Raw genomic sequence first — 12,381 nt, 5'->3', positions numbered from 1 at the left:
ACCTACCATCAGATCTTGGAAATCTACAAAATATGAGTTTATATAGAAGATTTGTGGGTTAGAGATCAGAGCTGTGGAAAAGCAGAGTGAGTTATTGCTAGCCAAAGGGATTATACTGTGTATCCTATATTAATTAATGCTGTAAATGCAATACAGATAAAAACCATAACACACACATGCTGCTAGAAGGTGGGATTGTTGCTAGATTGCAGGTGAACAAATATTCAGGGATTCAATTAGGGTCGAACTAATAAATTGCTATTTTGGTATCAAATTAAGCTAAATCGCGATCAGCCACTCTTAGATCAGTTTAAGAATGTCCACATGAAAGGATTTGTACTGATTTAACTAAATCAATTTCGAAACCAATTTAATTACATTAATACAGCTTCTGTGGGTAGGCTTAAAAACAAAGAGAACCAAGATTTGTAGAAGTGGTAGATGATGATTTGAATTTGATTTCTGTATGGCAAGGTGGTACCACAGAATCTTCCCTTCCCAAATTATATTTTGTCTATAGTGTCTCTCAAGTCTCCCTGTGACACAATTAAATTCATGACTGGTTGTCAGTATTCTCTGTACCATTAGGCACAGTTAGCAGTGTAATGCTGCCACTGAAATGGCAGCATAAATAGACTGCTTTGGTAAGCTTAGCTGTCAGCTTGTATTTTGCTTGAGAATCCAGTAAAGCCTTAGGCCCTGCTGTTAATTGTCAGTGCTTCAAAGGTTCCTGGTATATACATACATAATGCATACGTTGCGTATAGACGGGTTCAAAGTAGTAGATTTCAGTAATACTGGTAAGTTTAAGGAAATGGCAATGATTAACTCATCAGTGGGTGTTTTTGCATTTACATGGCTGACAGTTCTGTCTTAACATAAAACACTTTATTCAGGGTTTTATAATCCTAAATAAGATTTTAACATCCCATGAGGTGTAGACATATTTAGGTTCAGGTTCATGGCAACCTGATTGATTTACTCAGTTCATTAAAATAAATGTGTGTGAGAGGTGTCGTATTGATATCCCTAGAGAGTGCAGTTTTCTTCACCCACAGGACAGTCACAGCTAGGACAATAGCAGGGCATGCTTCTCCTACCTCGGTGTAGTGTTTTAATTCTGGACAAGGACGTCTAGGGATAAGAGGGAAGGGCCTTCTTCATATGTATTCACCCCTGAGCCTTTCTTTTAGAAGTTGCCAACTGTGGAGTGACTTCTGGTTTGTGAGAGATGTGGTCACTGGACAAGAATTTCCCATTTCACACACGGGCCATTCATTCATGGTACTCTAAGGATAGCAAATTGGCTACTGACCTTGGCTAGACTTGAATCAGGAATTTAGGGCTTGTTTTCAGTGCAGGGTGTAAATCAAGCTTTGCCCCCAGTCCCATTCCCTCCCCATCTCTAGCCTGAGGTAAATGTTTTAAACTCAAGCTAGTTGGCCTGTTAGAGGTGGTGGCTGGAAGCCCAGTTGCTGTTGATGCTTGAGCTAGTAATGCAGTGAGGATGTAGCTACAGATTACCTTTTGAATTAGCACAGCTCCTAATCTCCTAATCCAAACACTGTATAGCTCAAGTTTTTTACTATGTGGCTGCTCTCACTCAAGCGAGGCTGGCTCAACAAGGACCTGGTGCTAAGTGCTGCGGTGAAGACAAGCCCTTAGACGGGTGAGGCTGTGTAATTCATTATCAGTCCTCTGATTCATTCTGTTCTTCTCTGGGTATTTGCTGTTAATGATGGAAAAGTCAGTGTAGTGTTCTGGCATTTCTCGAGTTAAGGAGTCTTCATTTCTCATGTCTAATAGGTAGTGTATTAAATTAATTACATTGTGAGGTTGCTGGTGTTCGGAAGGCAGCGGATAGCCTAACTGTAAACGCTCCAGTAATCCAGATTTGAGTTTCCTTCACAGTTCTAGATGATGGTATGGAGGTCAAATGTAAAAATCGTTTTTTTGTATACTGCCAGCCAGTGCGTTTCATAAGGCACTGATGCAGCAAGGTACTTAAGGACCTACCTGACTAATGTGGGAGTATTCATGGGCTGAAATTTCAATATGTACTTAGGCCCTGATTCAGCAAGGTACTTCTGTGGTCAGTGTTACAGTAACAACAAGAACAATCCAATTCTGCAAATGCAGAGCTGCTGGCTGTAAAACTGGTTTCTAAAGGAATTGTGAATGTGGGAATTACAAAGATGCCTCCTCACTTCTCTGGTGTTCATTAAGGGTGGTCCTTGTTGATGTAGGGATGTCACCTGGAAAAAAACTCAGGGTAAAATCATGGCCATATTGAAGTGGATAGCAACATTTTCATTGATTTCAGTAGAGTCAAGATTTCAGCCTTATACTTTCAGTGTCTGCATGTTCTGAAGCTGACTTTAATTATACGTGGTAAGCTTCATGCTGGGGTTTGTATCTGCTGACATTTCTCAAAGTGGGGGTGGGAAAGGGAGGGGATGCATGCCAATCAATTAACTCTGAACTTGATTAAGGAAAAGCACTGTAAAAATGAGGCTTCTAAGACTCATCAGCGAGTTGAGTTGAAATAATATTAGGAAATGGGGAATCTGAGAACATAAGTACCAAATTTATATGAAATTCAATATGTTGTATGAAACTTTTGTTGGGGAAAGTGGTGCATCCTTTTGAATCTGCTGCTTTCTCTTTTGCTGTGAAAGTATCTCTTTGATTTAAACCTGCAAAGTACAATACTCTTCTTTTCAAATAAACTTTGTTTTGGTTTAGCAAATCAATACAAGATTGTTAAAATAGAGTTAGCCTCTTCCATTAGGTGAAAAGATTTTTGGGGGCATTTAATATCTTGTCTTACTTATTGACAATGATCCCCTGGATACGCTAGCATCGCTAGCAATTTTAGGGTGTGAACCTGAGTCACTGATTTCGGTGGGAGTTACGAGTAGGCTTGCAGGATCAGGCTTGTATTTTTATAATCCACTGGATTATAGTTGATAAACACATTGTGATCTGACATTCTGATATGCTGCCAAATAGAGTAGTAAGCAAAAGAAGCCAATCCTGGTGCAGAATTCCTGTAAGATTGAGGTGTTACCAGATACGGTATTGCATGATACTTACAAAATCTGAAGGATAGATAACGTCTACAAAAAATTTGACAACGGCTAGTACACTGATATCCGTGCCCATCATGCTGACCACTGGGGAATACAAGGAAACAAGACAACAGTCTGTATGACTGTATCCATCTGTTTTTTCTCTTGTCTTCTATTTAGATCATAAGCTCTTTGGGGCAGAGACTGTCTTTTTGTTCTGTTTGTACAGCACCTAGCACAATAGGGCCCTGGTCCATGCCTAGGGCTTTTAGGCACTATGCCTATTAATTATTTATATTACCAATCTTCTGTCTCCTTTGATAGAAGCAGAGATGATACCTGTTGGGGCAGATATACCTTACTACAAACAATTGTATTTGCATACAATAACTTCCCGTTTGGAATGCATATTCTCAGCTGTGGGCATCTGTTTGATCTAGGCTTGTACCATGCCCATTGCTGCTGTAACTGAGTATCTTGCAAATTTATTAACGTGAACACGGTCTCTTTTTCTCTCTAAACCCTAGTTAGTTGGAATTATTGGGGGGAGGGGCACGGACAGCTGATTGTACTGTGGTGAGGGGGTGGGAAGAAGCTAGGTCAAAGGGGGACTCAGTGCCTATTCTGAATAGAGCTGTTGTGGTAATGGGGCCTACCAATTTATCCTAATTGTGAGCTCAGCTGAGAAGAGTGAATGAAAGTCTGTAAGATGTTACAGTAACCTATACCTATACCTATACATGGTGATGGGAAAAGGTGCAGAAGAGACACAGACTGAATTAGTCCTAACAGAAAGGCCTACTGATATAATTCAAGAACAGTGTTAAGATAATGCTTGGTAACCAAGGAAAACAATGCACCAAAATTAGGGTATTGGAAACTAGGCCTAATTGGTGACAAAATAATGAGGACCGAGAGTCCTCAGAAGGAGATTTTAGGGGATGACGGCAATGCTGGCTGATTAAATGAAGGGGAAGGAGCGAGCCTCACTGTCATGGCTGCCACCTCCACTGTCTACTGGGACCTGGATCTTCTTCGTCCTAATCTTGAGAGGCGCTGAGCAGACTGGGCCAGAGAGGAAGTTAGATGACATTGGCACCTCCACTGGCTCTGGCTAACCCCTGAATACCACCTGGGATGCAAGACTTTGTCCCCTCCTCCCCCTCCTCCTCCCTCTCCACACAGTATGTCGTTTTCCATCTGCACCTCATTTCTTATCTTTGCTTTCCTTCTCCTTTTGCCTTTTGTTGAATTAGAGTCTGGCTTAGCCAGCCAAAAGTGTGTATTTTGCTACACTGCTGTGAGCCTGTGATCGGAAAGAGGCTGTTAAAAGCAGTGCCCTAAACAGCCCATCGCTGATATAAGTTTGCCAGGTCTCAGAGTGGCTGATAAAACCATGTGCTGTGCCTGTGATTTTCCAGCAGAGAGATTGCAAATGAAAGTCAACACCAGAGACAAAAGCTGCACTTTCTTTGCTGTTCTTTCTTCTCCCTTCTTGTGTATGTCTTGTTTTATATAAACAGGGTCAAACTTCAACTGCATTTATAACAGCTCCAGTCCATCTCAACTAAGTTCCCCTCCAAAAAGGAGAGTTGTTATCTTTGATGCCATCTGAAAGACTGTCAAACAAAGTGTTTTACTCATAAAAATTCTCCCCAGGTAGAGTGGGAAAAGGAACAAGGGATGTTGTTTGAATGAAAGCCTTATTCTACATTTCAAATGCTTTAAATATTAACTGTTTCACCTTTTTTTTCTTTATCTGTAATAACATCTTTTTAACATTTTTAATTGTGTTTGCCATAGTACTAAGCAGGGCTAAGGGCTCTGTATGCCAAACCTTACTTGACACAGTTTAATGTTAGACAGTTTGGGGGGAGATCGACCTAAGTTCTAAGATCGAACTCCTGTTCTTTTTGCGGATGCAGACTAACACGGCTGCTGCTCTGTGATCTAAGTTACGTAGCTTCAGCTGTGTGACTAACGTAGCTGAAGTCGACGTACTGAGATCTACTTATCGCGGGGTCCACACTACGCGATGTCCCGTTGCGCTTCTCGTTCAGGTGGAGTTCAGGAGTCGACGGCAGAGCTATCTGCAGTTGATTTTGCGGGTCTTCATTAGACCCGCTAAATCGACTGCCAATGCATCAATCGCCATGTGTCGATCCCCGGGTATGTGTAGACAAGCCCTAAGTGGCTTGCCCAAGGTCACACAGGAAGTCTATGACAGAGTAGGGATTTGAACTTAGGTTTCAAGTCCTGGGATATAGTGTTCTCTCTGCTGCTTATGTTCAGCAAACAGGCAGCCTGAATTCAGAACCAGTGGGAGTTTTTTTTTGTTTAGCGAAAATGTAGTTTTAAAGGAACAGCAGATAAATTGTTAGAAAAATGTTATATGACTCAAGGCATGGACATTTATTAAACAAAAAGTAGGCTTTATTGCTTTATTTTGATCATTCATATTATCTCAAACACTGAATTCAGAATGTCAAAATAGAATGGCCACTAAAATTCTCATTATTAGTTTTTTGTTTTTTTCTTTCAGGGAAGTTACCCAGTTTGGGAAGATTTTATAAACAAAGCTGGGAAACTGCAGTCTCAGCTAAGGTAAGTTTCTTATCACACAGCCCATCCCCTTGGCATGTGCGGACATGCTAGGCATCCTGTGTAGTTCAAATGGTGCTTCATCCTTGATAGTGTATTTAGCATATTTTGAGTTTAGCTTTTCTTTTAAATATTTCATATTCAGAACTCATCAATGTAATTTCTGTGTGCCACCTTTTACAGTTTTAGTATATTTTAGAAAAATAGCTAATTGTCCAAACAGTACGGTAAGTTCTTTTCACATTTTCATTGTTTCACAATGTGGCCCCATCTGGACTATTATTGTAAGAGAGTTGATTTATTTTGATTTAATTAACCCATAGCTTTGGAGTCTAAAGTCCTTACATTATTTTTATAAATGTAAGATAAAGAAGGCTTATTAAGTTACAGGAGTACTCTGAATATTGCATAAAGTCTATGGTAACCAAAAAATAGGACATAGGATCTGGTTGCCAAGGGAATCCCAGTTCTGGGTCATTCGGCAGCAGTTAATAACATGTAACTGATTGGGTCTCCGTATACCAAGTGCATTCTGGATAACTTTTCACAGCCTTCCATTAATAAAATATTATTCAAGCAGCTTCTGTATCATGTCGCGACTTGGTATCAGTAACAGAATCAACAGACTCATAAAATGCCGTTCTGTTCACATAGAAAGAGAGGAGAAATTAAATTGCATGCTACTATGAACTGAACCTTGTTTCCTAAACTAATGGGATGTACACGTCTCGTGTGTCCTGTCAGAAACCCCACAAAATCCTGTATGTGGTTGCTTGCCTGTATGTGTCCTTCCCTTTCCATGCAGTCCTATCCCATGTGGGATTCACCTGTCTTACTGAAGAAGTGAAAGGAGAACCATACTTTCTCTGACTCCTATTAGGTTGTGTAGTTGTGTGAGGGATAGCTCAGTGGTTTGAGCATTGGCCTGCTAAAGCCAGGGTGGTGAGTTCAATCCTTGAGGGGGCCACTTAGGGATCTGGGGCAAAAATTGGTCCTGCTAGTGAAGGCAGGGGACTGGACTCGATGACCTTTCAAGATCCCTTCCAGTTCTAGGAGATTGGTATATCTCCAATTATTATATTTATTATTATTATATCTATTTTTAAAGATTTTTTTCAGTTCTTTTTTTCTCCATGTCCTTCTCTCCTCCACCAGCACTGTGGGATTTGAAGCATGCCCCTGGGGCTAGGAAGGCTTTGCTTTGGCCGATGTGAACTTGCTTGTCCCCACCCTATCCAGCCCCCACCTGCCCTTTTTTGATATGTGATACCAGTAAAGTAATTGCCACGTATTGGGAGTACTTAAGTGCCAGAAAGGTTTTACAGGACTGTGCCACAGCATCACTCCAAGTTGCAGATCATTATTAAATCCACTTTGGATTTTGGAAGGCACAACTGGAAAGGATCTGCCTGGGTTCTTAGATGTTCAAACGTTGTCTGGCCAATTTCCAAGTGTTCCCTGAAGTCTTGTCCTGAATGAGATGGACTGGAAAGCGGAGCCATGTTGGTACTCTTGAAAGGAGCTGGGCCCACTTCCTTATCTCTAGGAGCTCCTCTATACACCCAACACCTCAAGTCTTATCTGGCTTCCTGCTTCTGCCACCTTTCGAGCTTGGAAAGCTGTATGGGTAGGTGGCATACAAATGCAGCTGTGACCAAGTGTGGGGAGGAGATGATAGACAGTGAGAAGTGAGGAGTAATCTGTATAGAGGGTGGGTGGAGCTACTGGTGGGAGAGGAGAAAAATGAGTGGAGTCCGGGAGGAGGTTAAGGGTTTGAAAGGTTACAGTGTGGTATGTCTTTAAGCTAAGGTGTGTTAAACAAATTAGAGCAACCTGGAAGTTTTTAATCATTTATTTTGGAAATACAGTTTGTCTGCCCAGTTGGGATTGCTTCAGAAACTGCTCCAGTTCTGTCATAGCATTCTTCCTCAGATCTGAACTTTATAGAGTTCAGAAAATGAGATACTAGCACCTGAATCCTCTAAGCTTAATTACCAGCTTAGATCTGATAGCACTGCCACCACCCAAAAATATAGTGTTTTGGGGCACTCTGATCTCCCCCATCTTCCCTGGGGACCCCAAGAACCCAGATCCCTCGGGTTCTTAAAACAAGGAGAAATAAACCATTCCCCCACCTTTCCCCCTCCCAGAATTTCCCTCCCTGGGCTATCCTGAGAGATACTGATCTAACCTCTTAAATCACCATACAGAGAAGCATCTCCCTTCCCTTCCACAAAGAGGCAAACAGATTCAAGGAAAACAAAGAGAGATTATATTTCTCCCCCTCCCGTTTCCCACCCCACCCGTCCTGGTGAGTTATCCCAATCCCCTGGAATAACACAAGGGAAACAAGGAAAAAAAAATCTATCAGGTTCTCTCTCTCAAAAAAAGATATCTTTTAATAAAAGGAAGGAAAAGGTAAAGAATCATCTCTGTAACTTCAAGATGTAAATATTACAGGGTCCTATAGCTTACAGACACCAGAAAGAGACTTTCCCCCCCGTACCAATACAAATCAAAATATTCCCAGCAACTACACATACAAAAGTTAACCAGCCAGATCCACAGTTGCAAATAGAGTAAAAACAATCAAAAAGCCTAAACCGCCTGTTTTTACTTACTATATGAAAAGAAACTTAGAGAGGCTGTAGTAATGTCTGGTCTCTCTCAGACCCTCCGAGAGAAGAGCCCACAACGGACAAAGAACACACACAAAAGCTTCCCTCTGCCCAAATTTAAAAGTATCTTGTCTTCTGATTGGTCTTCTGGTCAGGTGTCCAGTTCCCTGCTTGTAACCCTTTACAGGTACAAGAGACATTAGCCCGTAACAATCTGTTTATGACAAGTTCCTCTTAATCCTTGATGCCACCAGTTCAGGACAATTGGGCAACTCCTCATCTTTCAATAGGGAGACCAGAATCCAAGAGAATCTCCAGATTCTGGCGCACACTAGCCAGCCAGGTCTTGACCCCTGCTTTGTCTCCCCAGTACATCTCAGGTCTCTGCCATTTGCTGGGTTTTCAGTGCAGTTTTTCAGAGTTCTTCATTTTTCTAATTTTCCTTCTGGGCAGCAGTGACAAGGGACATTCCTCCCCTGTCCCAGAAAAGAGGCTCTGCATACTTTGGCTGCATGAGTACAACATGGACCTGTGTCGTAGATTCTTGCTGTCAAGCTGCCCTTCAGAAAGAGCAATGGCATCTGGCAGCATCTCAAAGTTCCAGACTACCTCTCCACTGCTCCTGGCCTGGACAGTCTCTGATACCAGTGGCCCGTGACAGAGCTTTCCAAGAATAGGAGCTTTCAGATCCAGGCCTTGTCCTCAACTACTGCAGCTGGAAGGGTAGATGACAATTTCCAGCACCCTCTTTCCTCCAGCAGCTTCTTTTAGAAGGTGGGAAGTGTTTGCCTTCAGGTGCTGAAGTTCGTTTGCTCAGCCAGTTATTTTATAGGTCTTATTCAAGGGCTTTTTTTCTCTACTACCCACACACCACAAAGAAAACTTCCCTCCCAGGTGCTTTAGTAACTCTGTGCACAGTTTGAGGATTCTCTCACTTACTTCCAGCAAATGTTAATCTTTTGCCTCTGCTGCTTCCTCTGACAAAGGGGAGTATATGTAATCTAAGCTGGAGTTGGGCCCTCTAGTGTTTTCTTATCAGAGAGGTGGAGCCTCCTTGGTAACAATCTGGATAAGATAATGTAGCCCATGATTTTGGAAGAGTCTAACAATAGGAAAACAATGCTGGAAAAATCCAGATGTGGAAATAGCCAGATCCATGAATAAGTATTACCAATTAGCTAGAGAAGCCCTGCTCCTCCCCCATCCCAGGGGCTGACCTACAAATGACAGTGTGTAGAGATTCCTCCTCCCGTCCATTTGAGGTTATTCTCTCTTTCAAACCCATATCTTGGATCAGAAGATTGAGAAGGCTCTTAAGAAGAATTCTGCATCGACTGTCGCCCAACTGTGCACTACCATTTATGTCTCCTGTATTTTGAGGGTGTGCTTGAAGTGAGGGTTGGATAACATCCAAGTAGTCCAGTTCCAGCTCTCCCAGGAAAACAATTCTTCATCTACAACTATGGTCTTTACTTACTGCGGACAAGCTTCCCTGCAGCTTTCTGCTCACGTTTTTGGTTTGGTGAGTGTGGCAAGGATGGACTTCTGCCTTTAGGCCATAATGAGAAGACTTCTGAGACAAAGTAAAATTGATGGATCTCTTTAAGGGGATCTTGATTGTTTGGGACTCATTTGGAGTGATGTCTTCAACTGTTGTGGGGAGGAGGGAATTCACTATATTCACCTATGTTTCTGCATACCTCATTGTCCATGAGGACTAAATATTGCTGTGCCACTGTTCTCATTTAATCCCTAAAGTCTTGTCCTAATTTCATTTAAATCAGGATACCCAGACTGAAAGACAGAAAGAAAAGTTTTGGCACAAAGCTGTGATGCGTAGGGCCCTCAAGACCTACTTATATAGAAAATTGGAATCCACGTACGTCCTCTCTGAGGATAAGAATCAAAGGATGGCAGCGGCTAGATTTGCTATCGAAATAGATAAAACTGTTTATTTGTCGTATGCAATTAGCAGGCTGTCCTTGCACTTTGAACCTGAAAGGCCAATCCAGTTCACTTCCTAGGCAGAACAGGTGAGTAGCTGTAGTTGAAGAAGTGCAAATCTCCCACTTGGTGGTCCCTGCAGAAGTGTTCTCAACATACTGCCTCTATGCTTTCATCCTCAGATGCTGCCTATGGACAATGTGCCCTTTGGGCATTCCTCATAGCTTGGTGGTCCTACTGTCAAGGATGTGGGGGGAGGGGGAAGGTATTCTGTATCTTGTGCATTAGTTTTGATGGAATTTTCTTCATTTGGCTCTTCTGCCTTTGCCATCTTTTCTCTTCTGTCTCTTGGGCGTATGTTGTCTCCTCCTCGAGGTGAGACTGCCTCTGGGACAGAAGAGATTTCTTACTTGTAACTCCTTTCTTTGCCCTGGTTCTACTTGCACGGGCACCGAAAGTTAGTCAGCAGATGCAGTTTTGTTGTTGTACATGTTTATATATAGCACTAAGACATTTGGTTTAGATCTTCTAGAGGCAATGGTGGGGGTGGTCTAGCTGGCTCGGCAACTAAGACTGAAGGTGCTGACCTACCTGTCCAGAGGTGAATGATATAACCATCTGTCCTGCCCTGGTGTAACTGTAGGACAGAGAGAAATCTCTGGGTAATGAATATTCTCCTTTTCCCACTGGTCCCAAAACTCCCAAACAGGATCAACAGATCTCTTGGAACGTACCCTCTTATGCTCTCACAATTATTGAGGAGGCAGGTACACTTCAGATAAGCACTCATTTGATGTGCTTAGGATAGGATTTGTCTAGGACTGCAGAGAACTTACTTCTCCCTTATTTGGGGACGTATCCTGCAACGTACAGGTGCCCCCCAAAATAGTAGTGGTTTTAATTTGTTTAGATTCTTTTGCATGTTTGATTGCTTTAATAGTGATTCATCAGATGAAATCCGCTCGAAGGGTCTGGCTGCATCCTTTTGAAATGACACCTGTCCTGCGTAATTCACAGCACAGTATTAGCATGGCTGCAACACGGTCCATAGTGCCAGCACAAAGCAAGGAAGAGATTAAGAAATGAAGGCAGAAAAGGGCTAAATTCAAACACAAAATAGAGGGGCATTTGTTATATTGCTGCCCCTGCATGTTCCCACTAGTTTCTTAATAAGCCTAAATATTTTTGACAATCGTTAAACAGGCAGCAATGAGACATAGCTAATGTTTTGTTTTCTGTATGCATTTCAGGACCACAGTTGTAGCAGCTGCTGCCTTTCTGGATGCCTTTCAGAAAGTGGCTGACATGGCTACTAACACACGTGGTAAGCAGATGTGTCAATATTTAGTTTAACAGAACACTGTGTCCAGTTTATACCATTTGTGGTGGTGGTTTAAATAATAATAATAAAAAAAAAAAGCCTACTTGTTACCACTTGCAGACAGATCTTGTAGACCTCTGTTTGATGAATTCTTACTTGGAATATACAGAATATGAGATGGTTTGGAAAGATTTTTTGAAAAATGATGGAGACCCATAATCTTGATTTGTTTGACATAAATCATTTTGAATATTTCTTAATTGCCCTCTGAATTACATGCTTGGAAAGAATATTCTAACTGTTGATTTATTGAAATCTGTATCTGTTCTCACACTCATACTTTATCCCATAAAAAGTTTAAAAGAGATGTAAAGTCAGATCCTCAGCTGGAGTCTATCAGTGTAGATTCATTGAAGAGAATAGAGCTGTGCTGACTTGTACCAACTGAGGATCTGGTCTGTAGTTTTTTTGTTTGTTTTAAGCCACAGTCCCTGGATAGCTGAGACAGTTGCCTGTACCTTCATTTTAGAGGAATCTTCCTCTATTCTCCTCACCCTCCCTTACTCTGTAATTTTTCCTTAACCTGCTAATTAGTGGCCAAAGTAGTTCTCCTTGCCTCTAGCAGGAAATGAGGGATGTCCAGGTTCATATTGGGTGACTGTGCAAGTTTGTCAGTGAATAGACAAGTAGAAACAGTGCAGCTAACAATCCTGCCAGATCGCTCGGTGAATACGGAGCAAAGGGCTGATTTTCTGTGGTGTGCTGAATGAACACTGATCCAGGCAACAAGAGTTCTGATGTCTCTGCAGAGGTTGGGATGCCCGGT

The 12,381-nt window shown here is 41.9% G+C and overlaps 1 protein-coding gene across 12 annotated transcripts in view; it reads left to right on the top strand.

The window, feature by feature from the left end:
* Positions 1-12,381, top strand: part of MTSS1 (MTSS I-BAR domain containing 1) — a 176,995-nt gene that overhangs the window by 17,674 nt on the left and 146,940 nt on the right. For 11 of the 12 annotated variants that reach the window (XM_050940828.1, XM_050940837.1, XM_050940831.1 and 8 more), the window contains exons 2-3: positions 5,614-5,675; positions 11,485-11,558. The exons of the other annotated variant lie outside the window; for it this stretch is intronic. In XM_050940828.1, coding sequence (XP_050796785.1) covers positions 5,614-5,675; positions 11,485-11,558 — 136 coding nt within the window. The remainder of the gene's footprint in view (positions 1-5,613; positions 5,676-11,484; positions 11,559-12,381) is intronic. 12 annotated transcript variants of the gene reach the window in all.

Source organism: Gopherus flavomarginatus, chromosome 2, assembly GCF_025201925.1.
Source record: "Gopherus flavomarginatus isolate rGopFla2 chromosome 2, rGopFla2.mat.asm, whole genome shotgun sequence".
Classification (NCBI taxonomy): domain Eukaryota; kingdom Metazoa; phylum Chordata; order Testudines; family Testudinidae; genus Gopherus; species Gopherus flavomarginatus.
The sequence above is the reverse complement of the archived record's forward strand: the minus strand, read 5'-3'. Positions and strand labels throughout refer to the sequence as shown.